This window comes from Choristoneura fumiferana, chromosome Z (assembly GCF_025370935.1).
Source record: "Choristoneura fumiferana chromosome Z, NRCan_CFum_1, whole genome shotgun sequence".
NCBI lineage: Eukaryota > Metazoa > Arthropoda > Insecta > Lepidoptera > Tortricidae > Choristoneura > Choristoneura fumiferana.
Genome location: NC_133472.1, coordinates 10,586,362 through 10,602,644, shown reverse-complemented (window position 1 = coordinate 10,602,644; position 16,283 = coordinate 10,586,362). Strand labels below are relative to the sequence as shown.

Genomic DNA, 16,283 nt, shown 5'->3' with positions numbered 1-16,283 from the left:
CTATTTTAATTTGGGATAATAGATTTCGCTTAATTTTTATAACCATTACAGTCACATACTACTTAATACTTTGGCCACTACTTTGTTTGGAATATTACGGTTTTAGAATAATTTTAGTTGGACTAAAATATTTGAATCATCATCGCAGCCTATATACGTCCCACTGCTGGGCACAGGCCTCCTCTCAGAACAAGAGGGCTTGGGCCGTAGTTCCCACGCGGGCTCAGTGTGGATTGGGAACTTCACACGCACCATTGAATTGCTTCGCAGGTTTGTGAAGGTTTCCTCACGATGTTTTCCTTCACCGCAAAGCTCGTGGAAATATTTGAATGCTTAATGTATATTATACAGCCGCCATCAGATATTTCTAAGCAGCCAAGGTGATCAGAAATATCGGAACATGCACTTTATTCTCAAGAATTTACAGTTCATGTCCTGATATTTTTGATCACCTTGGCTGATCCGAAATAGCTGATGGCGATTGTACATATTATTATTAAGGCTAATAATTATTTGTCATATTTTTCAGAAACCATAATTTCAGTTCTTTTCATGAATAAAACACAGTTTTGGTTGTTAACATGAAAAAAAAGAGGAATTAAGTTTTTAGATAAAAAACAAGCAGACTAAACGCCATCAAAAACCTAACATTTTATTTGGCATACATTAGGTTTGGTTAGTTAGGTTAGTATGTTGTCCAGGCCTAAAGTATCTACGTAGAAAAAGAGGTCAACCTCGCTCTTGTTCCTACACATATTATAACTTTAACTATAGCATTTTTATTGCTAAGTATACGACATTTGTACATTACAATTTTTAGGACTAAACATATTAATGCTTTTTGTAAAAATGCGTATTAATTATTATGTCTTTTTTATATTTAAACTGTTTGATGTTATTCTTTGTCACGATTATGCTTTCAATGTTTATGCTTTTAAATTTTATGCGTATATAATTTTGTTGACTCGTACTTGGTACTCGTAGGTTATTTGTGTAATGCCTTACTTATTAATATACATGGATAGCTCTAGGTATAAGGTATTTAGAAAGTTTCAGCCTCACTGCGGTCGGATGAAAGGGCATATTCATAATTTGGAAGGTTTATTTGAAGACAATCCATGCGTAGAGACATAAACAGATCCTTTGGCATTTTAAGGGGATATCTCTGATCTCGCGCTTAAGCCAATTCTAAATGCGTTTTCACTGATTTTTTTAGGCATATGAACCTTCGCAGTGAATTTGTAAAAGCGTGCGCTGTAGATACTTTGTGGGGAACATATCGAATAGTAAACCCTCGTTATTACCCTCCCTCAAAGCCAACTCAGTTGTTCAGGTTTGACTTCAAAGAACCATTGTTTCGGGTAATTTGAAATTGTTTTAAGTAATCGGATTATGTGTCATTAAAATAACTCTTTATGGCTAAAATGAAGGCTTTATTGTTTTCAAGGAGTTTGCGATTAGGTATATCTACTAAGAACATCAACTGTTGTTCCTAATCTTTGCGAGAGGTAAGTGCCATCCCTGGGGTCACCTGAGGCCAAAACCAGACGAGTAGATAAGTCGTAGTATTTTTTTTGTGTCTTCCGACCATGGTCCCATTGTCTCGAAAGCAAGCGCCGCAAACTCATAATAGTTCGTTAAAGCTGAGTATTTGCGGCGCTTGTTTATCTGAGCCTGTTCAGCAGCCGCCCCAGCTCTGAGCGCGGTGCTCTGGATGAGAGACGCGGCAAGAGTGTCGACACACGTCGCGTCCCACACCAAAGTTCGTCCCAAAGTCCAAGGCACTAAGGTGGCACCATCCGGCCTTTTTCCGTCGTCCCTCAACAAACCGCACGGCTCTAGAGTGTGATAGAAATAGAATACAAAGTAATTCAATGATTGTTTTCATTCATTCCTTTGGATAGGCAACGGAAATGTGTTCCATACAATCCGTCTGTTGTTGTCTTTATTAAGGCCAAAACAAAATTAATAAACATGAACTTTTATAGACAAAGATAAATCAAAACATATTTTAAAAGCTTGCGTTAAAAAACGGACTGTGGCTTCGGGCTATTCTGCGTCTATAGCTACGTAACACAATGTCTTTCGGAAGTTACCAAAATATAAGGTTTAGTTTTCGAAAATCGCCTAGCCTGTTCAAGTCCGTATGGATGCTGTCGGGTGGTTATTATCAAGGAGCGGAATTTCTCATAGCAAAAATCAAACATCAAAGGGATTGAACATAAGTTTTATCGACTATTCCAGTTATCGATGTTATCGAATCGACTCTTCTTGTTTTCGCCTTGTAACATTTGACCTCTTTAATAAGCGACTTGCATCTCCATATTAAAATAAAATAAATCGCGTCAACGTCACTTATTATGACATTTAAGTCGCTTGAGTTTTTCTTAATCATTCCCGTGTTATTAAAATGGTTTCCTATAGAAATCCTAAAAGAAAAACGATTGACAAATTGATTTAAAAACATCCCTTATTTATTTACAATGAAGATTCTTCAACGATATACTGCTCTAAATGTAAAATGTAAGTATTTTAATTGTAACACTTAAACAGCGCTATTTTAAAAGTACCTACTATTTCCTGGTTTATTAATTACTGAAATATTTATCGATAGTCGATTAAACTTATGTTCAATTCCTTTGACGTTTGATTTTTGCTATGAGAAATTACGCTCCTTGGTTATTATGGACTCGTAAATCGGTATGAAGGTTCTTGGATTGACCAAGGACCGAGAAAAGCATCAATCGTTGGTTGTCAATAAATTGAGTGCTTGTGGAGTGGATGCAGAAGGTGCTCAATCGTTTGTCGCGGAAGCGAAACAGTAGAAAAATAATGGCAGGTAATTGAAGTTTAGAAGTTCCGAGGGTTTCAAGCATTCAAACATACATCCTCTCTATAAAATATTTTTAACTCCCGACGTAAAAAGAGGGGTGTTATAAGTTTGACCGCTATGTGATGTGTGTCTGTATGTCTGTGTGTCTGTATGTCTGTCTGTGGCACCGTAGCTCTTAAACGGGTGAACCGATTTGGATTTTTGGATGCGGCTTTTTAATTGAAAGCAGGTTTTCTAGCGATGGTTCTTAGACATGTTTTATCAAAATCGATTCAGCCGTTTCCAACTTTTTGTTGGTTAGGTTATTGTGTTATAGGTACTTACTTTAAGTACTATACATTTCCATAATTTGCTTAGCACTTGTAACATTCTCTTCTGTGCATTCGTTTATTTCGTTATCAGTAGTTCTACGTTTGACCGAAGATATTAGTTTATATTTCTTATTAATTTACGTAGCCTGCGGCTGAACCCGTCCCTTGTTTATTGGATGGTGTACTTTCTGGGAGCATTCCTTTCTAACCCTTCATATTTTATGGTTGGCTACCTTCTCTGTGTGTGTATCTGTCTGTGGCACCGTAGTTATTTTATTTGAAAGCAGGGTTTCTAGCGATAGTTCTTAGGCAAGCTTTATCAAAATCGGTTCAGCCGTTTTTGAGATATTGAACTTTGAAGTGATAATGTCGGGGGTTTTCAAACTTTTTGTTGGTTAGGTTACGAGTATTGTTGGTTATTGTTAGGTATTTATCCCAGCACTGATGTTGAAGTATTTTATATAACAGTTTGAATGTTTATTTCGCCAGGACTGGGGCCGCTACCAGTCTATCTACATCTAATATCGCTTTATTACCTTTGTTAGGTACACATAGTACCAAATAAAATATATTCGGCCTTTTTTTGTTTTGACGGTAAAAGGGCCCACTAAAAATTAAAGTTGGGGTAAGCCGAAACTTTACATACTAGTGGATAACGTTTGGTGTGCCTTTCTACACTTGTTTGTGTAGGTAGTCACCAGTGAATGAAATTGAATAGCTGAATAGCTTAAAATGCCCAACACCGTGTAGAAAGCAAGAACGTGCGTGGCTAACTTTGCGTTATTACTCGTAGATTGCTAAATCAATTATAGCTGTTTCTATTCGGATTTTAGAATACTAAATTATTTGTTTAGTAAAGAATAAAAAAATCATACATGTACAAAATAACTCGTCTTGTACAGTCCTTTGTGGACGGACGGTCAGGTAAAAGTATTGGGATTATAAAAACAATAGATTTAAAAAATAAACAAATTTATTTGTGTCCAAAGTATGTATCAGATAAATGCCTTAGGTACTTCTCCTATATTTATCGAAAATAATGTCACGAGTAGACCACGGCCACTGTAATGTGGTCGAAACGTCGAGGTAAATATTACTCGTGTGTTTAGCGCGATAGCCCGTTTGTAATATTTTAATTATGAGTGAAAATCACCAAAGTTCTAAAAATTGATTCCTATTCTATTTAAGCACATCTCTGGTGGAAGGCACCTGTTTGGAGCGCTCCGTCACACCGTGTGCCAGAAACTCCAGCTTAACCTATAATACAAACGTCACTAAGCCGATTACGTTCGTGGGATGAAATTCACCGAACCGCCGTTGGCTGGCGCAAGTAACACGGCATAGGGATCCGCCTTCAGCTCATACTTGTCGGTCACGGGCTCCACTCTGTACTTGTGGAGCAGTTGGGCGAGAGCCGTGCGGACTTGCATCAGTCCATAGCGTTTACCTGGAACGAAGTGAAGTTAGTAATTATATTAGCTTTAGCACATTGGCCGGTACAAACTCAGAGGAAAATTAAATTTTACCACTAGTAAACTACCACTGGACTGTTTTTAATAAGCTAATGTTATACTTGTGATGTTCGTATGGGTGTTCTGTCTTTTCGCCGATAATTCACTTTGACAACAAACTATTACCAAATCTTTGTATGACATAATGTGTCAGTTGGTCGAATTATTATAAAGCTGAATATCATAATGACTCAAAACGTTTGTAAAACCTATCATTTGACAAATCTTTCATTAGGTCAAAAAACTGTTAAACGAATAACGTTTCGTCAGTGCAATAGTTCCGTCTTCATACACAAGCCAACTTTTTACTTAAACTAAGCTAGAGCTACACACCATTTTTTCAATTGGCCATTACGAATTACAAATAAGACTTTGGTAATAGGTATAGCAACAGAAATCTAATGTGTGACGGTCTAGTTAGGTGCGACGACGAGCAAAGCGAGGAGGAGCGTGTTAGGTTAACAGCGCACGAAGCCGAGCGAGCGTAGCGAGCGTGCCGCAGCAGCAGCCGGTGACTTCCGAATCGTATTTTTTAATATTTCTTTTTTAAGTATCCAAAACATGAGTGTAATGAAAAATAATTTTATATTAAATTACCCGCATTGCATTACAGTTACTAAACGAAACCCTTATTCAATAAAATATTTGGGAAACATTGTATGACGAAATTAATATTATATACGCCAACCTAAACATTCGACTAACCGAAAGTTGGCACTATAACAAACAGACCAAATATGCGGTTGGTAACTGTGAGGTTGGGAAATAAAACAAAATCTTTTGATAAGTTGGGAAGTGGTCATTTGGCGATATAGGTACCTATGCGAAAAGTTGGTTGGGTTATACAGCGTGTATTTTTGATACTACCTCAAACTTTAAGGGTAGTTAGTGAAGACCCTAATAATTCTACGAACAAATAATATCAGGTAGCGTAACTCAGAACAAATTCCACACAAAAAGTGGCCATACCTAAAACCAAAGCGACTTATGTGATTCAAATACGAATCAATTTCGAGGTTGCAAATAGACGTGCTTGTTGATTGGTTAAAATTCAGAAATAATGCAGGGATTGGTTGGCTAGCGTGATGCAATGTCAGGATGACAACCTGACGTTCAAACGGATCACTTCTTACATCTAACGTTTCAATGACAGCAGTTGTTATCTCAGAACTCCGTCATTTACTCATGAATCAATTAAAAAAAAAGTATAGGAAAACAATTGTATAGGAATACTCCAATTAGTTCCCATAGGCATGAAATCAGAATTGGATGATTGGATCTCTTCAAACATTGTAGGGGCACTTATGGTATTTTCGATATATTTAGTAGTAACTCGTGCATTTGCTCTTGAACGTCATCATTTGGTGAAGTGGAACTAATGATAAAGACAAGTGAAGATCACAGTTGACCACCGGAGTTACTAAATAACAAATATTTCACGGGTTTAATTGCAATTATTTTAACACAGTTGCTAAGCAATTTATGCTCCTCGTAATGCATATGGTGAAATGGAACGGGTGGTAAAGCACCAGGATTAATTACGCTCTGGTACCTAGTTAATTTTAAATTAACAATTTGTTTGGATATCGGTTCACAGCACTTAAATCTGCGTCTGGTTACAGTTTGAGGTAGTACCAAAAATACATATGGATTAGAGATTACATAATATGCGAAAAGTTGGTTGGGTTATACATTAGGTACTATAACCAATAATCGACGAAACCATTTCGGCGAAAAATTAAAGAACCGTTCGTATGTCTTTATATGTAAATAAGTGTCATAAAATACCTTTAAATCCGACTGTAGTGCGGATATATGGATAGGATGTCAATGAATATACGATACAGTCAACAAAAAACCTATATTAAAAAGTAATTTTAACAATTGCTTTTACACGGCTAAGAAAATCTTATGAGAAAAAATGTTGGCATCAAAAAATTCAGGGTTCATTAATAATTTTCTTTGTGAATCTGTTTTTCTCTGTATGTAATGTAATCTAAAAGTATGTGTCTACTACTATACACATTTCCATTGCTGTACCTAGCCATTCAGTATAATACTTGTAATAGGTTTACGGAAGCTGTAATATTCTTATGTAAACACATTTCCTTTGAAGCTAACTCGTATTTGATTAAAGAGCACATATATACATTAGGTTATTTATATTATAATAACGAAAATGGTTATTATATGTAGGTACATTATTGTGAATCCTTGTACTATTGCCTATATGCTATAACAAGGCATAGCGTGTTGATTCAAGGACATTTTTCCTTTTCAGGACTCCGAGCATATGAACAACAGGCCTTTTAACTCGGAAAGTATAAGATCTTCTATGATGATGGAAATTTAGTACTAGAAAACTGTAATTTGGCATGATTATACATATCAGGCACGCCGACAAAGTGGTAAAACAAAAATAAAAAGTGGTAAAACAAAAGTAAAGTGGGGATGTTTTTATTCACTTCCACCCTATGTCGTGGGATATAGTTGGATAGGTATTTAAAAATTAATATGGGTTTGTAAAAACCATTTTTTGATAAAGTGAATATTTTCGGAGATATTCACTCCGAAAGCTAAAAAAAAAATGTATCCTCCCCCTCTAACTTATGATCGCACGTCTAAAAAATATGAAAAAAATCACGAAAGTTAAGCTTACTAAAAAGTTTCTAGGAAAAGGATTTTCAACTTAATCAGTGGAGTAGTTTTTAAGTTTTTGTAAAAAAATATTTCTCAAATAAGATTGTCATTTAACCTATAAGATCACGCTAAAAGTATCCTCTTTCAAATAAAAAAAAATTGAAATCGTTGCATAAAATAAAGAATTACCTCTGAAAAATCAACAACATACATACTAGTTCTAGCCTGCAAATTAGTTACCTAATTTGCCGATAGATGGCGCTCTACCCTCGACGTTGAAATTATTGTACTTCGCGCTGTTAAGATTTTTCCTGAGTTAATGAGGTCGGGGCGGATATGCTTGATGTTAGGTCAAATAAATCTCGTTTACAATTATGCGTTGATGGTCTTTGGTTTAGGTCTAGCAAGCTGTCTTTCGTTCGTGGGTACTGTTGAGTTGTCATGTGTTTTGGTGGGAAATTGGCCCGTTTTTTAACTTTAAACCATAATAACTTAACTAGTACCCATCTAACTATAAAAAATCGTATTTTATGTCCACCTATTGCGACGGTCGGGAACTACGGAACCCTACACTGAGCATAGCCCGACATGCTCTTGACCAACCGGTTTTTGTTTCTTATTTTTACTCGAGTTGACCGTATTGAATCAAATCCAAAAAAATACTTTAAACAAGTACAAATACAAAGGAACTTAGGAGAACTGACCTATTAATAGAATGTTCGCTAAGCCAGTAGCATAACGTTACAGATTGTTAATTTTAGCACAGCAAGTTCAAATCTAATTAAAGAACACTTTGAGATAAACTCTATCGTGGTTTCCTTATCGAACATGCTAATTAATTTACATATTGAATCGAGTTATATCTTAAGTATCTGTCTATATCTATACATATAATAAAGCTGAAAGGGTCGAAAGTCTGTACATGGCAGATATCCGAAAAAAAAAATAGCTGGGGATACTTTAGAATCGATAACAGAACACGTTTGCGCATCACGGGAGAACTGCTGAACGGATTTTGATGCAAACTTTACTAATCTGTTGCGAAAATCCCCGGCCAGGTTATAGCCTATAAAAATGTAACCCTTAAATGGGGGGGGGGGGGTAGCCACTATACTCTGAATCTTGAGAGAACACAACCATTTATTTGGTATACGCAAACTACAGAAATCCCACGAAACTTCGCTCACCTATGCAGAAGTGCGGCCCCTCGCCAAATGGCAGGAACGTGAATTGTTTATTGTCGTTATCCGAGGGGTTGCTGAACCTCTCCGGACGCCACTTCTCCGGCTCAGGGTAGTACTTCTCGTTGCGATGAATGGCCATGACGTTCACGAACACGGGAATACCTTTTTCTATTACGACATCATCAGTTAACTTGTACCGATTTTTAGAAATCCTCTCCAAATAAGCCACTGGCGTGTTCTTCCTCATTGTTTCTGTAAAGACAAGAAGCAACTTAAGGCACAGCGGAATAAATGACATGAAACAGGAAGGACCGGACCCTTACCGCTAATGCACGCTGTGAGATACTTCAGTTCTAATAAATTATCGTAGTCCAAAATGTCCTTTCCCTTTTCCTTTAGCGCTGTGTCGATTTCTTTGAAAAGCTTTTCCTGGTGAATAAAAAGACGCAAGTTAAGCATTTACTAAACTGTTGTATATTAGGCCATCACAAACGTGAATATTAAATAAAATATATTAAATAGTTGTAAGCATATATCGGTATAACGTAGGTCGTTATTTGTTTTATTTTTGTCCATAGGTTAGCCACATGCCACATCTCTTGCTAACAATTTGTTTTAAGAATCGTTTTCCTAGGTGTATTCTCGGGATAAGATTATATGTTTCAAGCGTGGATTAATACGAAATCACTATCTAAATCCGTGTATTCAAGCAACGCTTGATTTAAACCCGATCCGGATTATTGATTTTATCTTTGTTTTACGTCAATTTGTATTTGATCATACGATTAGCGATTAAAGTATTTTATTACCCATTAAATCTTTTTTTTTCATTTTCATTTTCATTACAGTTAATCCAGTCTGAGTTTGTCATTAAAATCTCGTCAACTACAGTTGCCTTTTAATATAACCCTGGCGTAGCCTGGGCAGTACTGGAACTTAATTGATTTTTTAAGTCTAATTAATCATCATAGTTCAAAAGACATTCTTATACTTACAGTTGATTACAATTACTTCTTGAATGTTTAGGTTAAGTTGAATAATGGCTTATCTATCTGCATTTGATTTACCTACCTTACGTGGGATCAAATACCTTTACGTCGTTATTTTATTGCAAAAAGGGAATTAAGTTTATTTGTAAGCCATATTGCTTTCCTGGTACCTAATGATATCCAGCTTAAAGATAAAATGGAAACACATACATGCAAAGTGTTGATAAAATTGGCCCTTAGAATTCTTATCTCACAAGTATACATATATTCATTTATAAACAAAAGTAGTTCGCCTCTTCTGTCGCGTTTGTTCCCAAGATTTCTGAAGGTATCCTGTTCGTTTTCCCTCATAAAACCATCGATCCGATCCGAACACTCATTCTGTTACACTGCTTTGGCCCGTTGAAGGTGCAACGGACTTTAGTGCGACTTTGACATTCATGAGCGGCGAACGGACTAAATTTTGATTGAGACTCCGAATGTAAGCGTAAACCTGCACGTAAGTAACAATTCACTACTCAAGTAATTAAAATTACATGTTGTTCAAGTGATTAAGCAGCTAATATTGTAAAACCTCAATAAAAAACGCTATCCTACAGTCATACATGCAGACGTTCCCATTCAAAATTGGTTGTAGGTAAAAAATTGTGACGGAACTTGAATGACAATTTGTTTAATTGCTTTGTACCCAGTTTGATATTTTTTAATATTTATTTTATCTTGTTTCTTTTTAGTCTAAATAATAGGTATCAAAAACCTACTGTGAGGTTGAAGAGTACAATTTCCTATGATGAAATTGTTAATGTCAGGTTCCATGACTAAAGTTAAGTAGGTACTCGTACCTATATGATTATATAATAAATAACACACATTGCACAACACAGTACATATTAGTACAACAAGTTGTTTTTTTTTTAAGCGAAAAACATTGTCGCGTAAAGACAGGAGGGTTCAAATCCCCTGCGGCATTCCGAAAATCTTTTCGCTTTTAATAAATCTGAAATTTCGTTGAGCAAGCATACATTGCTAATAAAATAATAATAATAATAATATTAATACACCAGTTTTGACTATATTAGGGCTCCGGATTTTTTTTAATTTTCCAATAACGGGGTCCATTCCGATAAAGGTTTGAGAACCGCTGAATTACGGGTTTCAATGAGGGCTATCGTTTTTTGTCTCACTAGATGGCGCACTGTTGCGTGAGGTTTTTAAGTATGGCTTTCAAAGTCTGTTATTACGGGCGTGAAAACAAAGTTTAGATTAAAATCATATGTAATACACCTTAAAACCGTACCATAAAAATATCGAGCATGCCACAGTGTTGCATAGTCCCCGTTTTGTTCGGAAAAAAGGGAGGACAAAGTTTTCCGAAAGACAAAACTGTCTCAAAACACAGACATTCATTGCCCCGGAACGCATATTTGCCATAATTAATTTCAGATATTGCAAAATATTCATAAAATTATTCTAATTATAAATAAACCCGCGTAGCTCACCCAAAAACTATGAGATTTGACATTTCGGAGACCATACGCTACACTAGCGCCTCTAGTGGAGAATTCATATGCGATAGCCCTCATTACATTTCTACTGCTTCAGCTTTTTTCAAAACCTCATTCACTATCTGTCTATTTATTAAGATCTTTTCTTTCAATTGTTTAAAAATTGCAGTTACATGTTTCCGTTTTTTTTCGAAGAAATCTATTTTATTATATTTTGAGCATTATAATTGTGTTTTGTAGGTAAAATAGCTGTGTCACTTCTGCGGTGTATAATTTATATAGCTATGACGTGTTGTGACAATCCGGTATTTGAACATATTGTTGACATGAAAAGTCTTGTCTATCGGTAGAATATATGTCAATGCATAAAACACAGTTATTAGGAACAAATGGTCAATGAAGTTACTAGTCGTTGCTGTTAGTCCGTGTGATATTACTGGTCGACGCGACTCACGAACGGTTCGTACACATCTGACCATAAGTTATCGTTTATGAGAAATTGAGTATCTATTAGAGCAGATCCAAACCGTTTCAGTTTACAGCGCACTTATAGGCTTAATATAACCTTTCGTCATGGCACCTTTCAGATAGGAAGCTTAGGTAGCTAAAATAGGTTCAATAGCTGGCAATGACGTGGCGCCGTAACAGCTGAGTTATCACCAGATTGCCTAAGTTTCTGGGCTAATTGGAGCCCCACGCGGCGCCCATGGGTACTTACCACGGCTCCCTCGGGGCACCACGGCGTATCATTTGGACTCCTGCATTAATCCTAATAAAAGAATGGGTGTTATGGGTCTTACCTGTTCTTCGGGGTGATGGGCCAGTTCATGCAACGTGTAGCTAAGCGTCGTAGAGGAGGTTTCAACCGAACCTAAGATAAATACCGCTGCTTGCGCCAACATTAACTCGTCGGCCAACTCTGAAATAATAACTCAAATATTACCTTACAATCAAATATCAACCAAAACTTAGGTACCTAAAAATAATATGCATGTCTATTGTTCCATGAAATATATTGCAGACATAGACAAAGAGACTAAATTCGGTTATAGTCGCCTTATTTTGTACACATTTCAATTCTACGTCTGAAGATCAAAAGTGTGAATATAATAAAGGGGCAACTGGCAAAATCTGAAGCAAACGAGAGGATTCCTTTGTCTATCAGTGAGTAAATGTGGAGTGAATGCGGGTGAATACACAGCAAATTTAAAATCCCTGCTGATCCCAAACAGCAGAAACAGACATTTTTACTGAGTTGAGACACAGAATATATGTATGTTATAGATAAAAGATAAAATACAAAACTTAAAAAAAGCAAGGTACAACATGAGTTTTGTAGAAAGAAACTTTAAATCGTGGGCCAATATTTCGTGGCCGTAACAACTATGTTGATTATTGTGAAGATACGTTATTTTATGTTAGCGGCTTAGCTGATCGTTGTGGTCCCATAAGCTCCACCTGGACTTGAATGTCGTTTCTCTTTCGAAAACTGATTAATTTGAACTTTAACGTCCTATAATATAATACTGATAATAATGTCCTTAAATGCTACGAGATTTCGGTACAATAGGCAAAACTTATTGTTGAAATAACTTACGCGATCCAGACTCAGCAGGGAGTTTCACGTTTTCCTTTAATCTCAGTAAGTGATTAACAAGATCCTTATCGCTCGATATGCCAGTTTTTTTGCGCTCTTCGACAACGTTCCAAAACAATTTTCTAATGTATTCCGTGGCACCGTCAGAGAAGAATTTTAATCTGAATAGAAGAAAGCGGTATTGAAACGAAACCCGCGAGCGTTATGTTAGGGCACAATACAATATTTTTCTTATAAAACGACGAAGGATTAAAGCGATGACTTACAGAGACGAATATACGATCTAAAAGTACCTATTTATTTTTATTCAAAACCCTAATCAGAACTTTTATTCTGGAAGTATCTTGTTGCATCTTATTTAAAAATAAAGTTGTGTTAAGTTGTGTAAATCTGTTTAAAATAAAATATACCTCGTTGAGTTTCTTGCCGGATTCTTCTCAACAGAGGTTTTTTCCGAACCGGTGGTAGATTTTTTTTGACATTCATAAGTGTTTGTTATAGCCTAAATTGAATAAAGATATTTTGACTTTGACTTTGACTTAAGTTTAGAAAGAACATAAGATTCAGTGGACCCATGAACACAATCATAAAAAAGGTATAAAACAATTCGCTTATGTTTTCATTGATAGTCACAATGGATAAAAGTATAATAAATATGCTAAGTAAAGCAAGCCGTCATGGAGTAACGTAAAAAAGTATTACCTTAGAAGTTTCGCAATGACAGGCAAAAAGAAGATAGCGCTGAATTCTAGGCCCCGCCAGAAGTTCCATTTGACCATGTGGCTAGTAATGTACCACAAAGGCGAGTCTTGGTCATTAAGGCGACTAATCCGAATACCAAACACTGTGTACGCAACTGTGTCTGATGTATACATTGAGAAAATTTCCTGCAAAAAACGTGAGCTGTACAGAAAATTTTAAAAATGTATTTTATTCTTCAACTTATCGTTAGTCAACTTACCTTGAGATTGACGGATTCTTTCTTTTCGATAAAATTACGTTGCACTCTAAGAACAAGTTCAGAGGCGTTTCCATTCATGAGATCTGTGAGCTTTCTGAGGCGAGAGGACGTAAACATGGGGGTGAGTTCCTGCCTCATGGATGACCAAATAGGATTCTGTACAAAAATGGAATAATATAAATATTAGAACACTTTGTTATATTGATATTAAATTAAAAAAAAACACAATAAGCAAAGCAAGTAAGGATAATCTATAACTGAAAACTAAAATCTTGAAAGGTATCAAACGAGTAACAAAGTAACTTAACATACCTTGACAGTAAATAAATTCAGAGAGCCCAGTGGGTCAGCGTGCCCCGAATACAGATATCTGTCCTCAAAATTGTCGTAATCCTTGACGAGTATTTTTCTGGCTAATTCCGGTGTTTGCACCACCAGGGTAGGTTGGAGTCCAAGAAAAATCCCGACGTAATCGGTGGGATACTTTTTACTTAACTCCAAAAAGAAATCCGTCACTGATATTCTCATAACAAATCCCAAGTTTCCTATTAGAGGTATGGGTTTCGCGTAAGGAATGCCGCGTCGCTTAAAGTAGTCGTATTTGCGCACAATTACCCAGCACAAAAGCAGGAATGCGGTGACAGCCGCCACGAATAAATACTGCGTGATAGTATTCATCTTCGAAACGTCCATTTTGTTCCAAGGAGCGACATGTAATGCCACTAGACCAACACTGTTATTTAATAATTACTTATAGAGGAAAATTAAGCCGGTTGTGACTAAGCCGTGCGGTCGGGCGTCCCTATCTGCCGTGATAGGCTGTTGATCGAGTGCCCGGCCCGACCTAACAACAAATTCTCGCGTAGATAATTTAATCGCTGATACTTAAATCGGCAGCTTGTTTATAAACTTAGATAACGTGCCTACGTACAGTTACAAATTTTCAATTACAATTTTTAGTCTTGCCAAATCGGCATAAAAACATGGCTTTACAATAACGGATTACAAAGTTTAGGTTAGTAATGAAGACAACTTCAGTACAGTACCTAACGAGCATCTTCGTGATTGCATAGATAAGTACCTACTTATACTTATTTATTTGAAAATCGAAGCCGAGAGTGCAATTCTGGGACCCTAGTGAAAAAGGGGTTAAGTCTGCGAAAATTACACAGCTGTTTTCTATTTTATGTGTAAAGGGGTTTAAGTCGAAATCGGCTGTTCAACTTCTGCAGAATGAACCCCTAGGGCTCCAGAATTTTGCAAGGAAAATAATTTAATACGTTAATTAAAATATGAGACTTAAAAAGATAAGTTCCTATTACCGAGAGCAAAGCACGGGTTTTTCTGTGGAACGCAAGCACTACACTAAGAGGAAAACTGATAAGTTACATTTTCCTCGTAGCTGGTTGCTGTTGATTTATGCTATGTAATTAAGCAAACAACCGTATCATAGCTTCGTGTTTGAGCTGCGGTAAACCCCTGTCATTAATTCACCTTTGTACATATAAACAAAAGCAAAAACAGTTGACATTTTTAAGCCAATGCACTTTTCTTTAAAATTTTTGCTCAACCTTTTCTATAAATATGCAACAGAATTACTATAAAATAAAACCACATTTAAGTTAAACTGGTCTCATTGGAAAACAATAACATGCTTGTGGCGCTCTCTGAGACATGGACGCGATTGCGTATTGGATGGAACATTTAGTACGTCTACGCTCCGAGCCACGAGAACTAAGCAAACATTTAGCTCAAAACGAGACGTCTCTCTGAACTACGTATAAATCCGCAACAATTTCGGCACGCAACATGGAAAAAAGTGGTTACGTTCCGATACCAAATACCACATCTCAATATTATGCAAATTTATTGACAAATACATTACACATTCTCTGACAAGAGATTAATCTGGAAAGATTGGATCTATTTATATATGTAACTACTATTTTGATATTCCAAATGGGAAGTAGACGTCTAGGGCCAATGAATAGCTACAATATCATCGCGCAAGTGGTACAGTCTGGGTATCTACGCATTTTATACAAGTACTGCACTGTATATAGGAGTTATAAATATCTCTCCAAGTAGGTACCTTATGAGTTATTTTAATCATGAGCGTGATTGAATAAAATAACAATTCGTATTATTTAAGCTCTCGTAAAGCATGATTTGTAACGTTAAAAAATTATAGGTGTTTTATTGGATAATATATCAAATGTAGTAATCAATTTTAATATAATCTTTTAAACATGTAATTGTTGAGAGATTGGGAGACGAATGTTAGAAAAAAGAAAGGAAAAACACATTCATATTGTGCCACACATGTAAGCTTTAATTTTATACTGAAGGCTAAATAGGCTAAACGACTATTTTTTTCATTTATTATTGAAAGTTTTTTTTTCCATAGGTTCTTAAGTAAGTGATGCTGACCATGCCATTTGTTTACAAAACATTGATTGATTATAGATACCGATATTTATTCTGCTTGCCCAACTCTATAGTGTATCGATCGCGGCGTAGTGGCCTTTTCACTAGATTCGTTAAAATATATGTTCATTGCTGTTCATTGCAATGAACAACTCAACTAATATTATACATAAAAACAGAGGTAGGTTGTAGTAACACATGTCGAATTTAATTAACAAATTTTGCACGTGAGAAACATAAACACTCAGTCTAAACATGGAATCGGCCTTCCAAGAACACCATTCAAAATGTACTTATACATAAGGTGTAATGGTATTGTTCAGGT

General features: G+C 36.1%; 1 protein-coding gene across 2 annotated transcripts; it reads right to left on the bottom strand.

Moving 5' to 3' along the window:
• Nucleotides 1-4,099: 4,099 nt before the first annotated feature.
• Nucleotides 4,100-14,887, bottom strand: LOC141426715 (cytochrome P450 6k1-like). Of its 2 annotated transcripts, none has more exons than XM_074085844.1 (9): nt 14,854-14,887; nt 13,844-14,264; nt 13,532-13,687; nt 13,273-13,457; nt 12,571-12,731; nt 11,774-11,892; nt 8,803-8,908; nt 8,483-8,731; nt 4,100-4,591 (listed from the first exon to the last, which is right to left on the bottom strand). In XM_074085844.1, exons 2-9 carry the CDS (start codon nt 14,222-14,224, stop codon nt 4,428-4,430), a joined length of 1,521 nt encoding a protein of 506 aa, XP_073941945.1. In that variant the 5' UTR covers nt 14,225-14,264; nt 14,854-14,887; the 3' UTR covers nt 4,100-4,427. The 2 variants fall into 2 exon arrangements, with proteins under 2 accessions (XP_073941945.1, XP_073941953.1); XM_074085852.1 differs by having other exon boundaries at nt 13,844-14,253; nt 14,854-14,872.
• Between the last annotated feature and the right edge of the window lie 1,396 nt (nt 14,888-16,283).

Bases quoted from the DNA above. Each gene is read 5' to 3' on its own strand.
- LOC141426715 (XM_074085844.1), bottom strand. From the start codon at position 14,224: ATGGACGTTTCGAAGATGAATACTATCACGCAGTATTTATTCGTGGCG. The intron at 13,458-13,531 runs GTAAGTTGACTA...CGTTTTTTGCAG, and splicing joins AAGAATCCGTCAATCTCAAG to GAAATTTTCTCAATGTATAC. The intron at 8,909-11,773 runs GTAAGACCCATA...TTTATTCACCAG, and splicing joins CCCATCACCCCGAAGAACAG to GAAAAGCTTTTCAAAGAAAT.